This window comes from Bos mutus, chromosome 25 (genome assembly GCF_027580195.1).
Source record: "Bos mutus isolate GX-2022 chromosome 25, NWIPB_WYAK_1.1, whole genome shotgun sequence".
In the NCBI taxonomy this organism is placed as follows: Eukaryota; Metazoa; Chordata; class Mammalia; order Artiodactyla; family Bovidae; genus Bos; species Bos mutus.
This window is the reverse complement of record NC_091641.1, coordinates 41,646,919-41,662,489: the sequence shown is the minus strand read 5'-3', so window position 1 is coordinate 41,662,489 and position 15,571 is coordinate 41,646,919. Positions and strand designations below refer to the sequence as shown.

General features: G+C 63.5%; 2 protein-coding genes across 6 annotated transcripts; both read right to left on the bottom strand.

The window, feature by feature from the left end:
- Positions 1–1,894: 1,894 nt before the first annotated feature.
- Positions 1,895–4,622, bottom strand: MRPL28 (mitochondrial ribosomal protein L28). Of its 2 annotated transcripts, XM_005886841.3 has the most exons (6): positions 4,468–4,621; positions 3,993–4,290; positions 3,292–3,444; positions 2,858–2,992; positions 2,682–2,768; positions 1,895–2,295 (listed from the first exon to the last, which is right to left on the bottom strand). In XM_005886841.3, the coding sequence occupies exons 1-6, from the start codon at positions 4,512–4,514 to the stop codon at positions 2,188–2,190; spliced, it is 828 nt and encodes a 275-aa protein (XP_005886903.2). In that variant the 5' UTR covers positions 4,515–4,621; the 3' UTR covers positions 1,895–2,187. The 2 variants fall into 2 exon arrangements, with proteins under 2 accessions (XP_005886903.2, XP_014338779.2); XM_014483293.2 differs by lacking the exon at positions 3,292–3,444 and having other exon boundaries at positions 4,468–4,622.
- A 1,216-nt stretch (positions 4,623–5,838) lies between these two features.
- Positions 5,839–15,124, bottom strand: PGAP6 (post-GPI attachment to proteins 6). Of its 4 annotated transcripts, none has more exons than XM_070362268.1 (13): positions 14,698–15,124; positions 11,189–11,366; positions 10,920–11,106; positions 10,312–10,406; positions 9,877–10,145; positions 9,479–9,798; positions 8,997–9,087; positions 8,793–8,916; positions 8,262–8,398; positions 7,686–7,864; positions 7,468–7,614; positions 6,600–6,716; positions 5,839–6,247 (listed from the first exon to the last, which is right to left on the bottom strand). In XM_070362268.1, the coding sequence occupies exons 1-13, from the start codon at positions 14,810–14,812 to the stop codon at positions 5,951–5,953; spliced, it is 2,256 nt and encodes a 751-aa protein (XP_070218369.1). In that variant the 5' UTR covers positions 14,813–15,124; the 3' UTR covers positions 5,839–5,950. The 4 variants fall into 4 exon arrangements, with proteins under 4 accessions (XP_070218369.1, XP_070218368.1, XP_070218367.1 ...); XM_070362267.1 differs by having other exon boundaries at positions 10,914–11,106; positions 14,698–15,123; XM_070362266.1 differs by having other exon boundaries at positions 10,312–10,439; positions 14,698–15,123.
- Positions 15,125–15,571: the final 447 nt, after the last annotated feature.

Sequence of the window (15,571 nt, the reverse complement as noted above, 5' to 3'; positions counted from 1 at the left end):
TACTTCATCCTCCTGCCCAGTCCAGCAGGGAGCCATACTGGCTGAGCTCTGCTGTCAGGGAAACACAAGAGGAGGGTCGACCCAGCTGGTGCAGACAGGGGCATGGCCAGCTTGCAGCTAGGAGCTAGTGCAGGACAGCTCCGGTTCCTGCAGGCTTGACCTTCCTCGGTACCACTGCAAGTCCTGAGGGGCTGCAGGCCCTCGGCCAGGGCAGAACCAGAGGCTCAAACAGCAACACGTCAGGGGTGTGGCTGAGCGGGGCAATGGCAGCTCAGGGGCCCTCAGCCTGACCAGGACTGGCAGTGGGACACGTGGAGGGCAGTCCCTGTCCCCTTACCACTTCGCCCCCCAGACCAAACCCACAGGCCCAGGGGTGGCTTCCTAGGGGCCGGGCAATGAGTCTGGCCTGCAGGGAGAGCTGCAAAACTTCTCTGGAGTCAAGGGTATCAGGGAGAATTTGACGAAACTGCTGTTGCACCAGAAGAAAAGGGCTGCACTCAGACCCCACCGCCAGCTCGGCCCCAGGTGGCGGGCAGGCTAGTGACCCTCTCAGGACATGCCAAGCTCCTCCCAGTAGCCAGCAGAGGCCTCCCAGGACCCACCAGTACCCCCCAACCCACAGCCACTGCTGGTACCTGGCCCAGCCCCCACCTACTCAGGTCACGTACCCTATACCAGTGCAGGGTCCCTCGGGGGCCCAGGAATGACCCAGGTGCCCCCTCGGCTATGGCCTTAGTTGGAGCAGGAAGGAGCAGGCCAAGACAGAAGTACCAGAGTTGAGGTCAGTGAACGGGGAATGTTCTGGGTAGACATCACAGGGGACCCAGGCAGAGACTGTGGCGGGGGAGACCCTGGACATGGGAGGGAACGTGGCCTGCCCAGATCACCCCCAGTCCACCAAGCTAGGGGCTGTGGTTTGGATAACTGGGCTGGACGTTGCGAGCCCACAGAACCGGGCCAGGGGAGAGTTGGGCACCATCAGCATTTGGTAAAACTCTTAAAAAATTAAAACCAATCACAAAACAGGGGTAGGACACATGGGGTCTCAAGGTCCATGGAGGAGATAGGGACTGGTGAGACCTCCACGGCACTCCCGCTAGGGCCCTGACCCCAAGGCACCCCCTAATCCTGGATGACCTCACCGGGAGCCAAGGGTCTCTAGGGCCCTCCTGCAGCTATGCCCACCAGCCAGCTGCAGGCTCTCTTTGGTCTCCTGTCCTATAAACATAGCCCAGGTGGTGTCACGTCCACGGCAACCCCCCGGGGAGCCTGGTACTCCTGGTGGTCCAGTCAGCCACAGGACTCGGTCAGGGCACCCACTTGTCCTCCCAGAGAAACCTGGATGGGCCTCAGTGCTTAGGACTCCTGGGTAAAGGTCAGCAAAGAGGGTCATGGCCCCCAAATCTCAGATCAGGAGAAGCCTCAGGTACCTGGTCCAGCCTCCCACTTGGAGCACAGCGCCCCCGCCAAGTTCAGGCTGTGGGCCAGCGGAGGAGAGGCGCCAACGTCATAGGCGGCCTTTTGAGCATGACAAGGAGGGGCTGCCAGAAGCTGCAGCCTCTAGGCTTGCCCCGCAGGACACCCTTTGCCCCCGCACCTCCCAGGGCTGGTGGGGGTGCTCACCATGCCAAAGGCCGAGCTGGCACAGACCCTGTGCAGCCACATCCAGAGCCTGGCCATGGCACCTGGCCTCCGCTCTGGAGGACAGTCCACCTGGGCAGGGCTGTGCAACGGGGGGAGGGGCAGCACCACTCTGTTCCCCCGACGCTGGGTTCTCCACGAGAGACAGGACTGAAGCCTTGCACGCCTGGGACCACTACCCACCTGAGCTGCGTGCCAAGACCACCTCGGCAGGGAGTCAGCTTGATCCTCTAAGCAAAGCAGCACACACACGACCTGGCTCAGACTTTACTCACACTGGCCCCGGAGGGTGGTGACCCTCCTCAACAGGGCCCCTGCTGCAGGAGGAGGGAGCAGGGAACCACACAGGCAGTAAGATGGCCCCAGGCCTCTGGGGATCCTGGGACGAGACGCCTCCTGGGGCTCCCACAAAGCCCACCCTAGCCAGGAGCTGCATGGCCAGCACACAGCCATGGGTTCACCCACTGCCCATGGGCGGCTGTCACCAAGGCCCCAGGCTCTGTCCACGGTGCTGAGCCTGGCTGTCAGGCCCAGGTCCCCGGGCAGCTACGTCCTGTTGGCTCTTTTCTGTACCACAGCCGGCTCGGACAGCGCCTGCTGCTGAAGCTGCTCAACCAGCTCCTCCACGTAGACCTTGAACAGAGGCACGGGGTCCTGGAGGGGCAAGACAGGTCACCATAAGGCGCTCTGGGGAGGCCGAGAGTCCAGCTGCTGCTGACCAAACACCAGAGGCATCAAGCATGAGAGGACTGGGCCTGGCCACAGGGTCAACCAGGCCCACTCACCACACACTCGCCCCTAACCCAGAGGACAGTGCCCTGTCTCGGGGAGAGGGGCACAGGATCAGGCACCTGCCCCTGGCTTCCCTGGAGAATAAAGGCAGAGGGAGAGGGCAGCAGCTACCATGTGCCACAGACTCCTCTAAGGGACAGACAGAAAGGCCTCCGAGTGGTACTGGGCAGACCCTGGGGAATGCCAGGCAGTCAAAGCAACCAGTGGCACCAAGCATCCAGCTCTCACTGGTCTTTCCACACGCTCACCTTCTCTTCCAGGAGCCTCTGCTTTTCCACAGCCTCGTCCAGCGTCAGACCAACCCACTCAGCCTCTGCCTCTGGGATGACAAACGCCTGGGCAGGCAGAGACAGGCTCTCAGTGAGGTTCAGGCAGCCAGCTGGGGGACCCACGAGGAGCAGTAAGTAAAGGCTGGAGCCCTGACCTTGTACTTGTCATAGATGGCCGCTCTCCGTTCAGGGTCATCCGGGTGCAGCTGGGGGTCCTGTCGGGCGAGCCGCAACAGCATCCCTCGCTTCAGGTCCATTCCAAACTTGGAGCACAGGTCCTCCTTCGGGGTCTGGCAGGAGGCACCGCATGGGGCCAGGTGCTGAGGGCAGGGCCCCGCCCACCCCAACAGCTGGCCCCTCCAGCTTCCTCCCCAGCAGCTGGCAGCCCCCAGGCCAGCCTGGTGCAGTACTTTAGGCCATGTGGGCAGCCCTCACACCCAGGCCGGGAGAGCGGAAGGTCTAAGAGCAGAGAAGGAGGTAGCTGTGCTTCCCACGTCCACAGTAATTGACTCCCACCGGGGTGTCCATTAAGGGACATGGTCCCCTTTACATCTCACCAGGGACCCCAGCCTGGTGCTGATCTGCTTGCCTTGAGGATGTAGAAGTCAAACCCGTAGGCCTCGTCAATGAGGTCCAGGGTGCGCATGGTCACCGTCACAGTGAACCTGGTGTCCAGGATCTCACTGTAGAGCTCACGCTGGAACAGCTGTGGCTTCCACACTTTCTTCACCCTCTTGGAGAACTGCAGATGTGGGAGGCTTGGTGAGCCCTGCTGCTTCTCACCACACCCTGGAGTGCAGGGACCACTCCCACCCAGACTCTGCCCGGGGTGCTGGTCTTCATTCCAGACACAGCACACACAGCTGTATCCCGTGGTTCACAGGTCATTCCAAACCAGAGACCAAGGGGCCAAGGGCAAAGAGACGCCAGCCTGGGAGGCCTTAAAGACACAAAGCCCCCAACCTCAAGCTCCCCCCAGAGGCAGCACCGCTTAGCAGCAGACTCAGGAGACCTGATTTGAGGTGAATCTTTGGCGGCAAGCTGACAGGTGACCTGAAACCTCACCCCCAGCCCTTCTCAACACTCAGGGCTCCTCCCATCAGTACACTCGACTTGGCTGCCAGAACTGAGACTCAACTCCTGAGCACAACTCAGAGGGAGCTGTCTCTACCACACTGTCAGGCTCTCTCCCCGAGCGGTGGGCGCCCTTACACTGTCCACGTTCCCCAAAAGCCCACGAGGAGCAGGGCAGCGAGACCGCGGAAGCACGGCTCCAGCCTGCTCACCCACCTTGTCGTTGCTGACGTATCTGTGACCCTTCAGCCAGCCCTCGCCGCCCCAGAGCCCCAGCTGGGACTCCGGGGGGTAGTGAACGGGAATAGGTACGTCCTCCACGCGCTCCCGCTGCCCGTTCTTGGGGTTGATCTTGAATTTGGCCCCGTGCGGCCTGAAGTGCACGGGTGTGGGTGTCCGCGCCTCCTCCAGAGAGCGCAGGTAGTGCGCGGGCAGGCGGGAGTAGATGCCCTCGCGCAGCCGCAGCCGCTTCCACAGGCCGACCGGGACCTTGTGCAGGGGCATCGCGGCGAGCCTGGCGGGAGGCCGGGGCCGCCGTCACGCGCGCCCGGCAGGATGCGGGCCTCGACCATACCCCTGCTCCCGCGATATCCCCGCCACCGGCCCAACCCCCCGCTCGGCCCTGACCGCAGACGCGTGATCCAGGCTCTACCCTGCAAGACCCCGAACCCAGACCTGCCGCAGCACCTACCTTACAGAACCCAGGCCTCGCCGGAACCGGAAGTCGCGCCGAGGCATCGGGCCCTCCACCCGCCGCTGACTGGCTGCAAAATCTGTCGGTCTACCCCTCCTCGTCCCGCCCCCTCTCCCGCCTTTAGGGACGGTAGAAAACTCCCTGCGGAGAAGGTGGCGGCTCTAGGCACCGTCGGCAAGTACGGCCCGTTTCCAAGGAGGTGGGACTTGTCAATCTCGGTCTCACCTTCCCGCCTCCCGGAAAGGGCGCAGAGAACAATGTAAAAACTCTTGCCTTGAAACATCATTGTAGAATATTAAATTCACCAATCACAGTGAAATCAGAGCTACAGAAAAATACGTTTTAAATGTCTTGAAAAATCTTCCCCTCAAAATATTGCATATAAATATTTCCCCTTCACAAGCCAGCTCCGGTGGCCAAGTCCTGGGTTTCTGGAGGAGCGGGAAGCCTCCGGGGAGGCCACAGCCTGGACAGGACTCAGAAAGGAAGACGCCAGGAGGTGGGAGGGCCGCGTGCCCCTCACCTTGGGCTCAGCTGCTCACCTTCCCACGGCCCCCCGTTTGGGCCCCTCAAACAGACAGCAGCCCCTTAGGGAGGCTGGGCCGACAGCAGCCCTTACTGGGCGTCCCCACAACCGGAGAAAGGCTGGGCCAGGTTTCCAGGAGTCCCCTCCCTTCTGTGCAGTTGGGTGGAAGGTGGCAGCCATCCCTGCTCTCCCGGGAATACAAGGAGATGCTCCCTAGACAAGGGCCCAGAACCCAGGGCCCAGTGGGACACAAGCTAGGACAAGGTGTGCCTTGTGGGCTCAGCGTCCTGAGAGCTGCTTGGCAGGTTCCTACCCAGGAAGCTCATCTCAAAACTGAGAGCCACAGGAAGTGAAGGGGGAGGAGTGGACAGCCAGAAGCCAGCCTCCCCCATGCCCACCCATGGCAGCTGGCCATTACGGACCCCCAGTGCCATCAGCTCCATGGTTAAGTGTGGTCACTCCTTCTCAAGGCAAGTGTGTCAGCACGGGGTAGATCCATGCCCAAGGCAGGCTGGCATTCAGGGCACAAAGGGTCAAGAAGCCAGAGGCCCACGGGAGGCAGGTTCAGGGCTCCTCTGCCCACCTGGGTGTCTCACACAAAAGCCTCACAGGGGAACTGGGCAGTGGGGGACTCCCACTCCACATCTCCCTTCAACCATCCCCAGGCCAGGATAACCCACAGCCTGCTCCCACATGGTACTTGTGCTCTCCAGGCAGCCTGGCCCTGGCCCCAGGGGCCCCTACAGACTCCAGCTGGGACCTGCAGAGGGACCGAGTCAGCTGGCAGCCCGCAGGCACAGGTATCTGGGGGTGTGGTCCTCCATCAGGAGGGGGAAGCCAAAGAGTGTGCAGGGCAGTTTTATTCAGTTGGAAATGGATCTCCATAGGGTCCCTCTCCCTCGGTCCTGGCTGGAGGAATCACCAGAGCTGCAGGTGACCCGCCCCCGCCGGCTGTCATGTCACTGTGTATAGCTCGTCCCGGTGGTTCTTGCAGATTTCATAGTGGCAGGTGAGCTTCTGGGCGCAGGCCCAGGGCTCGGCGTGCTGTTCCCTTGGCGGCAGCAAGAAGGCTGCGCTCCCTGCCAGCAGCATGTGCCAGATGCTGTGGGTGTAGTAATAGTTTTCGCTGGTCATCATGGAAACATAGATGGTGAGGGCCAGAGCAGCCATGGAGAGGCCGGGCAGGAGGTAGAAGACCCAGCGCTGCCAGGAGGGGGGGTAGCAGTGGCGCCGGCGCCCGCAGCGGTATACCTGCAGGAAACCACACGGGTATCTGCACGGAGCTGCGGTCATATCTCGGGGCGCTGCCCAGGGCTGCGAGTGTGGGCTGCTTGGAGGGGTTCAAGGGGTGCCAAGCCACACTGGGCCCCTGTGGGTTGCCGCTGGCAGCCCTCGGTGGGTGTGGAGAACACAGATATCCAGGAATGAGAACATGAACGGAATGAGGGGCCACACTCACAGACCCAGGAATGAGAACATGGACGGAACGAGGGGCCACACTCTGTCCTCGCAGGGTGAGCAGGTATAGGGAGCCCACACTCTTGTACCCCAACTTCCAGTGGAGGGGGTCTGGGCAAGAAGCCTGCCTGCCCCAGGTCCTTACCCACATGGTAACCATGACCACGATGGCAAAGAGGCAAGGCCCCATCGTGTTCCAGGCGGCCCTGCGGTCCAGCTGCAAGGACATGGCGAAGATCAGAGCGCCCAGGATAAAGAGGACCTGGGCGAAACACAGGGACGATGACGGGTCATGGGAGCCCCAGGCCAGGGTGTCTTTGATGGCACAAGGTCCAGCAGGAGCAGGCGGTGTGGGCCCGCTGGTCATCCCCATGTCCCCCCGTCGCCCCCAGCACCCCTGCCAGCCCCCTGCAGAAACCGGCAGCCTGTGTCCTGCCCTGCTGGTGGGGAGGAGGTAATCCTCTCCCAGGTCCCGCACTGCTGGGATCCACTGGTCCCGCGGGTCCATCCACAGGTGTATTTCTAATGCAGTTTTTGTTGTTGTTGGGCTATGCCGCACAACTTGTGGGATCTTAGTTCCCCAACTTGGGCCCAGGGTAGTGAAAGCACAGAGTTTGAAACACTGGGCCACCAGAAAGCTCCCCACAGGGGAGTTTCTGAAGCATGGGCTTGTCCAGGGCACGCATCTCCAGCAGCCAAGCCCTGAAGTGTTCTCAGTACTGGGGCTCCAGGAGCAGAGCTGCCGCTTCCTGGGGAGGTCTGGTCCAGGTCTGGGGCTCCGGGCCTCCTCTCTGGATGAGGCCTGGCCTAACCTTGCCCACCACATCCTTTCCTGGCACCCTCCGAGCAGCCAGCAGTCCCTTCACAGCTAGAGGCACCTCTCCCAGTACTGGTCAGATCAAGAGGTTTCCAAGGGCAGCGAGAAACCCCTTTCTGGTGTCTCCCTTGACACGCTGTGCACAAGGGCCTCCGCTCTCCCAGGACCCAGACCCAGGAATCAGGAGGTCACTCACGTATTTCAGGGACGCCTTCAGCCGGGCCATGCAGAGGACAGTGACCCAGATGGACACTCCAGAGCCCAGGAAGTCGCAGTACTGCAGTGTGTCATAGTTGAGAATGCAGAGCACAGCGTCACCCGGCTGATCGCAGGCGTGGTAGAACTGTGGGCCGAGTGATGAGCGACAACCCAGCCTCCCACCTCCCCCCGACCCCGGGGAGCGGACGGACTTACCGTGGAGAAGAACATGGTGTAGGCATAGACCGAGGCCTCCACCAGGAGGCAGCGGTGCACAGAGATGGCAATGGGGGCCAGGAACATGAGGTTGCTCAGGGTGAGCAGGAGGGTGGCTACCTTCTGCTGGGCCAGAGTCTGGGCTGTGCTGTTGTCTGTGCAGCTCCATCCACGCCAGCCTGTGGGCCAACGCAGCACTGTGGGTGCCAAGGCCGGGCCAGTGTGGCCAGGCAAGGTAGTGGCTGCTCAGGAACCTCAGGGCCTACTCCATGCCCAGAGCCTTGAGGAGGAAACCCTTCCTCACCCCACAGCGGGCCAGGACAAGTGTGGGCAAACGGAGGCCAGTGTGGGCAGGTGTGAGCACGGGAAACCAAGACCATAAAGCAGTCCCATCTCCGGGGGTGCCTCCGTGAGCCCACACAGGGGTTGCGGGGCATGGCAGGCTGGGGAAGGAGGCGGTGGCCCTCACTCTTCGGGGCGCCCCCCAACCTTGGCCGAGCTGGGGTGGCTGCCAGAGAGAGGCCCAGGGCTGAGGTCCACAGGCACAGGCGGAAGGCGCATCAGGACCATCCCTACCTGCCCTGCAGCTGCAGCCCGCATACAGGTAGCCGTGTCTACGCAGCAGAAGGCACTGGCCGTAGGGTCCGCAGTCGTTCAGGCAAGGCACCAAGTACAAGGTGGTCTCCACAAGGACTGAGGCCTGCATGCACTCCCTGCGAGGAAGGGGCCCCAGGAAGGCTGGCTGCAGAGATCTGCTGGCCAGCCCTGCTCTGGAGCTCCCAGAGGGTCTTGGACACCTGAACTCAGAGTGTTCAAGTCCCCTGGGCCCCAGAGGACTGCAACCACAAGGGGCTCTGCAAGGCCAGGATGCCCTCTCCCTGCCTGCCTGAGCCCCCACCTGCCTGGGCTGGGACCAGCATCCCCGCTCGTGTCCTCGCTCTCGGAGCTGCCACGGGAGCAGTGGCTGGGGGGAGAGAGGGACCCCGCAGGAGGCAACTGACCCGGCACGGCTGGAGGAAGACAGGTCACCCCCAAACTGGAATGCAGGCAGTCCCATCCACAGGCCTGACCACAACCACTTGGCCACCTGCCCCCAAGTTTACTTACTCAGGCCTCTCGGGGCAGAGGACCTGCAGGGAGAGGTACCAGTTGTCTGTCTCTGGGTAGGGGATGCTGAGGTTGGCTGTGGGAGACGAGGCACTCAGGGACAAGGGGTAACCCTGGAAGAAGGCTGCAGGGAGGAAGTGGGAAGGCCCGGTCAGAGGCAGCCAGATGCCTGCCAGTCCCTGGGCCAGACGCGCCTCCCAGTACCTGTGGTGCAGTTGAGCGAAGTGTTGAAGCTGAGGAAGGGCGAGCCGGCGGTCACACAGGCCACCACCGAGGTGTTGCTGGCAATCACGGTCTGGAAGGGAGGCCGGGCAGGGTCAGTCCCCAGCCTCCACCTCACGCTCACCTCTGGTGCTAAATGCTATTCTCTGTGGCTCCCGCTGGCTTAGGGCCCACCAGGACTGTCCCCTCCAGGCCAAGGGCCCCAGCCTCAGCCTCTTGCCCCCATGCAGCCCCAGCCTGCCAACAGGGACCCGCTGCCCCCGGGACAGGCCTCCTGTTTCTCAGTTGGCACCTATGCCAGCCCGATGCCCTGCCAGGCTCACTCTGTTGCCAGAAAGGCCACCCCGACCCAATCTCCATGTCAAAGTGGGCACAGGAAGGCCTGAGCAGTCCTTGCACCCCAGGAAGGTCTGAGCCCCAGGCCCCGGGTCCCAATCCCAACCCAACCTTGAGGATCAGGGTACCTGGTTGACGCTCACGGAGATGCTGAGGGAGCCCCCACTGTCCATGCCCGTGTTAAGGTGCAGTTTCATCACTGAGGGCATGTCCGACTGCACGAGCACCGAGGCCCTGTCCAGGGGCCGGAAGCGCACAGACACCACATCCATGTCTTCCCGCAGGATGGGGAAGCTCCTGAAGCAGAAGGCGCCGCTGCCTGCCTCGCCACTCTGGTCCAGGTCCTGGGTGTTGGGGCTCAGGGGCGGCGGGCCCGTGGAGGCGTTGCTGCTTTGGTTCGGGCTGCTCTGCAGAAGGCGCTGGAGGTTCACAGTCCACGGTCTGCAGGCTGTCAGGACCACAAGGGGCTCAGTGCAGGCAGGCCTGGGGATGGAGCGGGGCAGAGCCACCTCCCCGCACAGCCCACCTGTGAGGGCAGCCACGGCACTAAACGTCACCAACACGCGGGGCCCCGCCAGGCTCTTGACCGTCACTTGCAGCCACCGTTCCCAGGGTGGTGAGGGCAGCAGCAGGCGGCAGGCCGTGGTGGGATGGCTACAAGTGAGCACCTTCTGGAAGTTTCCTGGCAGGGTGGCCGACCCCACGGTAAGGTGCACAGGGCAGCCCAGGCTCCCATTGGACACACAGCCCTGCAGCTCCAGCCGCAGCTCCTGGGTGTGCTTGGGGACGAAGACTCTGCAGCCAAGGCGACACGGCCTCGCTTGGGCTCTGCAGCTTCGGCCTGCCCCCGGACCCCATGCTTAAATTCACCCTCCAGGGTGGGGGCCAAGACCTGGACCCCCCACCTTTTCACCTGCCCTGAGGCCAGCAGGGCTGCCCACTCCAGCAAGCCTGCACTTACTTGAGGTAGCTGGGCTGGGAGAGGAGGACTAGTGGGAGGGGCACGTCAGGCTCCAGGATGGACATCTCAACCACTCGCACGACCAGCATGTCCGGCTGGAAGATGTAGGCACAGGTGGGAATAAAGTCCTGAGGAAAGAGCAGGGACAGGCAAAGAAGGTGGGGGAGGGCTGGCCCGGAGGGATCGGGGATGGACCCAGGGGGAGGGGTTGGAGCAGATGGGGCGGAGTTGGAGTAGATGGGGTGGGGCTGGCCCCGAGGGGGCGGGATTAGAGCAAATGGGCGAGGCTGGCCCAGAGGGGCGGGGATGGACCGAGGGGGAGGGGTTGGAGCAGATGGGGCGGGGCTGGTTCAGAGGGGGCGTGGTTGGCCCTGGAGGTGGGGTTGGAGCAGATGGGGCGCGGCTGGCCCAGAGAGGAAGGGATGGACTGAAGGGGAGTGACTGGTCCAGAGCCGGCGGGGCTGGCCCAGAGAGCCTGGGGTTCGGGGGCAGGGCTGGGCAGCAGAGCCCTGAGCAATGTAGGCCCTAAGGAGGTGAACAGGGACCAGTCATTCGTGCACTGAGCGGTGCTGCCCCCCGATCCCCAGAGGGAGTGCTCTTACCTTCACCTCAATCTTATGGGAGGAGGGGGGCAGGTGGGCGGCCACAAACCAGTCCCCAGGTGCTGGGTAGGAGACATTGACAGAGGCGTTGTCCTGCAGCATCCTGAGGAGGAAGGAGGGCTGCACCGAGGTATTGTTGGCGAAGCTGGTGCCCAGTGGGTTGATGACAGGAGGGGCGCCGTAGCGGAAGTACCTGGAGGCAGGGAGAGCGGGGAGGTCTCAGGTGTGGCCCTGGGCGGCTCCAGCAGGCAGGCAATGAGCGGGCTGGCACCTACACGGTGGTCTCCACGTTGTTGCAGGTGGGGCCGCTGCCCCGGGTGACCTGCAGCAGCCAGTGCAGCAGCACCGTGTCCGGGGGCACACGGAAGTGGAAGAGCCGGGCGCTGCCGTACCAGTTGTAAAAGGCCAGCTTCTGCGGGGCCTGGGAGAACTGCTCTGACACCAGCCTGGAGTCTGCAGAGAAGACACTGTCAGGCAGCCAGGGAGCCTGGGAGCCCTCCCCTGGGGACAAGATGGAGAAAGGGGGAGGGCGGAGGCCCTTCTGCCTGGCCTGGCCTCAGAGAAGCAGCCAGGGGAGCCATGGAGCCCCTGGGATGCCTGGCACACCAACCCCAACCTGGGAAAAGTCACTGTTGCCCCCGAGCCCCTGGTGAGGGCCGGGGCTCAGAAGCTTTCACTCAGGAATCACATTCTCACCCACGTCTGTACATCCATCTTCCTAACCCCTCCAGCCCTGCCAGCAACCTCCAGCTCACAGGCTCAGTTCCCCAGATCTCTGCATCCCACCCACCAGGCACCCCGGATCAACAAGTCCCACAGGCCCCAACACCAATCACATGTTGGGTCAACATGAGGTCAAGTGCCTCAGACCTCAGAAGCAGGAAGAGCCCCCCTCAGAGGGCTGCTCCTCTCCACACTGCTCACAGCCCCTGGGGCCCCCCACCGCAGCCCTGGCACACCTGGGGCTGAGGGATGGAGGGTGAAAGGCACAGGAAGAGGTCAAGGTGGGAGCCCCATCCCTCCTCCCATCTGCCCTGGGCACTGGAGGCCAGGACACACCCCCACCTCCACTGAGTCTCCCCAGTGCTAGGATCCCTGGTCCTGGTTGCAGTGGACAGGGCAGGGCGACCAGGTCCGGAGGCTGGCTGCCTGCTCAGGCCATGACTTGGGGTATAGGAAGAGCCGCTGTCCCTCCTCACCCAGAGAGGAGGCGAGCAGAGACCCTGTGTGTGTGTTGCGGTGGAGGGTGGCGGGGGGCACCTAGGCTGGAGCGGCTGCTTCAGTGGGCACAAGCCCCTGCAGAGGGGCACAGGGACAAAGCAGGGGTTGGCAGCACACAAGCTAGCGGCCTATGCCCCACCCTGGAGCCCCCCAGTCCTGGCAGTGTCTCCCAGCCCCTCACTTCCACGGCCCCTCTCCCCAACACACTCTGCAAGTTGTCACCCAAGGCCCCCTCCTGTCACACCAGCCTTTCCAAACCAGCTCTAAAGGTCTCTGGAGACCCCACCCTGGATTAGGACCCTCCTAGGAGAGTCCGTTAACCAGTACAATCTCGTGTCTGGGGCCCATGGCATAACCATCTGCCCCACGAGGGGGCCCCACCTTCCAAAAACAGGCCCGCCCCAGTGCTGTGTACAGGGGTGACTAAGGAGGTGCCCGGGCTGCTCAGCAGGAAGCACTGCCCCACCGCCAGCTCAGGACTTGTTCGCGGAGTGACCTTGACCGTCCCTTCCCCTCTCTGGGCCCAGCTTCCTCTGAGTTGGGCGAGTAGGACAGCACCTCCCTTCAGCTGCCCCTCCCTCCATGGTTAATGGATGTTAAAGTGCTTCGGGAAGAAACACACTGTGAACACAGCAGGGTGGGGCCACCCTCTCCTCCCCCTGCCCCACTAGGAGGGTGGCAGCCCACAGCATCCCAGCAGTAAGCCCGGGGCCCCTCCAGGTGGGCCAGGTGAGCAGGTGAGGGAACCGGGTGAGCAGCTGGCTCTCTTGCCAGCCTCCTGACTCCCATGTAAGCACCTTGAAAAGAGATAGCAGCCCACTTGCAAAGCCATCTGAGCTCCCAGGAGCCCAGTATGGGGGCTGGGCAGGGGTAGGCACCACACAGCACAAGCACCAGGCTTTCCAGGTATCTGCTGGTCACCAGGTTCCAACTACCGGCTCTGGCCTGAGTGCCAAGAGACTAGGAGCCACTGAACTAATATAAACTTCTTCCTGCTGCACCATCCCCCCACTACCACCACCATGGGATCACAGGGCCTTAGAGAAACAGTCAGCTGCCGAGCACCCAGCTGCTCTACGTGGCCAGGCAGGAGAGGTCCAGCTGTGGCGTCCAGCCCCTTGCCTGAGAGGGGCTGGGTCCTCTGGCTCCCCGGCCAGCCCTGGACACCTGCAATTCAGCTGGTGGTTGTAAAGTCTCCTCAAGGTGCACAAGAGATAAGACCTCCCACTCCCGGGGCCACCCAGCCCCTCCATCCCATCCCCAGCCCTGCACCCCGACCTCCCTGCCCAAGACACCCACTCCATTATCTTGGTGAATGTACCAGGCCATTCACACATCCGAGCTTGAAGTGGAAGTTACATTTCCAGTATCAGGAAGCACCAGCCACATGCATACTTGCTCCGCCCACAACCCCCTCCAAGGACACAGGGTTGGGGGTAGGAGAAAGAAAGTCCCTGAGCCTGTCTGGGGACCCTAGTAAGGGGATCCTCTAGTACATCCTCCAAACCAGCATAGGCACCCAGTGCGGAGACCCTGCCCACCCAGAGACCCCAGAAGCCAGGATCACACAGAATGCAGGATCCGTTCAGGAGGGGAGCGGCTGCCCCAGGTTTTCCATCTCCCTACCAATGACCAGGGAGAAGGAAGAAAAGGAGAAAGTAGGGGTGGCAGTCCCCAGTGGAGCGCTTTCATCAGGGGCCAGCCTTGGGGAAACTGCCTTTCAGTTCAAGCTAAGCCAGGCTCAGAAACCAGAGGCACAGCCCTCAGAGAAACAGGAGCTTGGAGGAGCAAGATCTCAGAGAAGGGTGGGGGGATGGGCTGGGAGCCACCCCATGCTGTGCTGGATAAGCTGCCTAATGCCTCCTGGGGCATCTGGGCCCTCCCAGGCCCGCCAGCAGGCCATCAGAGAGCCCAAGGCCACAGAAGTCATGTAGTTTACTCAGCACCCCCAGTCGCCACCCAGTAGCACCTTCTGATCTAGCCACCCCCTTGAGCCTTTGACTGCACCCGGGTAGTGGTCACTGTGAGAGGCGAAGCCATGAAACACACCTGGCTGCGACTCCAGGATCTAAGCAACTTTCTCCAACTCTGCCCCTCTCCCAGACCAGATGGCATCCCGGAACCCCACTGCCCAAGGTTTCCTCCTAGGGACTCGCACTCCCACCGCAGCCCTTGGAGTCCCAGGAGAGTCCCCCCCAGGCCGTTCAACCTCACCCTGGTGCCCGAAGGTCCTACCCGGCCAGAACGCGTTGGGAGGAGGAGGGGGAGGAGGAAGGAAAGGAGAGCTTGCTCCAAGGGGACAGTCTGGCCGAACCTGGCCCTGGGCACAGAGGAAGGGGAGAGGGCGTCCTTTCTATCAGATCGCTCTCACACTCGGCGCCCTGCAAGGGGGCGCCCTGCGCCCCCAACACGGTGTGGGGACCTGAGGCCTACGTCCCCGCCAGGTGAGCGCACAGGTGTCCCCAGGTGAGTCACAATCCCGGACCCGCCCCCCCCGGCCTCTTCCCCCCCGCGCCCCCGCCCGCGCCCCGGGGATGGGGCCCGCGGGTCCGCGCTCGCTTACCGCTCTTTCTGCCGTCGCCAGCGGCGGCAGGCGGGGACCGAGAGAGCAGCAGCAGCAGCAGCGACATCGCCACCGCCACCGCCGCGCCCCCGGTCCCAGTCCCAGCCCCGCGCATGGCTCCGCGCTCGGGCAGGCGCTACCCGGCCCGCGCACCAGGCCGCCCGCCCCCGCCGCCGCCCGGGCAGCCACCGCCGCCACTGCGGCCCCCGCCGCCGCCTCTGCCCAAGGCTCCCATCCTCCGGGCCGGTCCCGGCCGCCGGCGCCCCGGGCACTTCCGCCTGTGAGGCCCCGCCCCGCCGGAGCCCGGGCTGACAGGGGCGCTGGGTGAAGAGCTGCCCGGGGGGCGCGCGTGGAAGGCGATCGGAAGGAGGATGCGGGACAGAGGGGCGACGCGGGGCGGTGACGTGGGGCGAGGGAGGGTGACACGAGGCGGGGTGCGACGCGGGGCTGGGGCCGTCCCGCGGACCAAGAGGGCGCGCTGGGAAAATAGGTCAGGACTGAGCGGGAACGTGGGTCCGCCACTGCGCACAGAGTAGCGGAGGCGGGGCGGGATGCGGTGCAGGGTCGCGGGACACGGGGGGCGGAGTCGGGGCAGAAGGTGGCACCGGACCCAGAGAACCGCGGGGGTCTTGGTTCTGAAGCAGAAATGGTGCGGCGTGGCTTGGAATGCGCAGGAGATTCGGGGCGGCCGCAGAGCGCCCCACATGTGTCTGGGGGCACCCGGGTCGCTGCGTGACTGGCTGGGCGCAGCGGGAGGTCCGGCCTGCCGGCGGCCGCTCCCGCCTCCCGGATCTGGACTCCCCGGCGGGCCTCCCGGCGCGCCACACCACAAAGGCTCTACGAGTGCGGGTGAAAACACTTTCATGGAAAGATT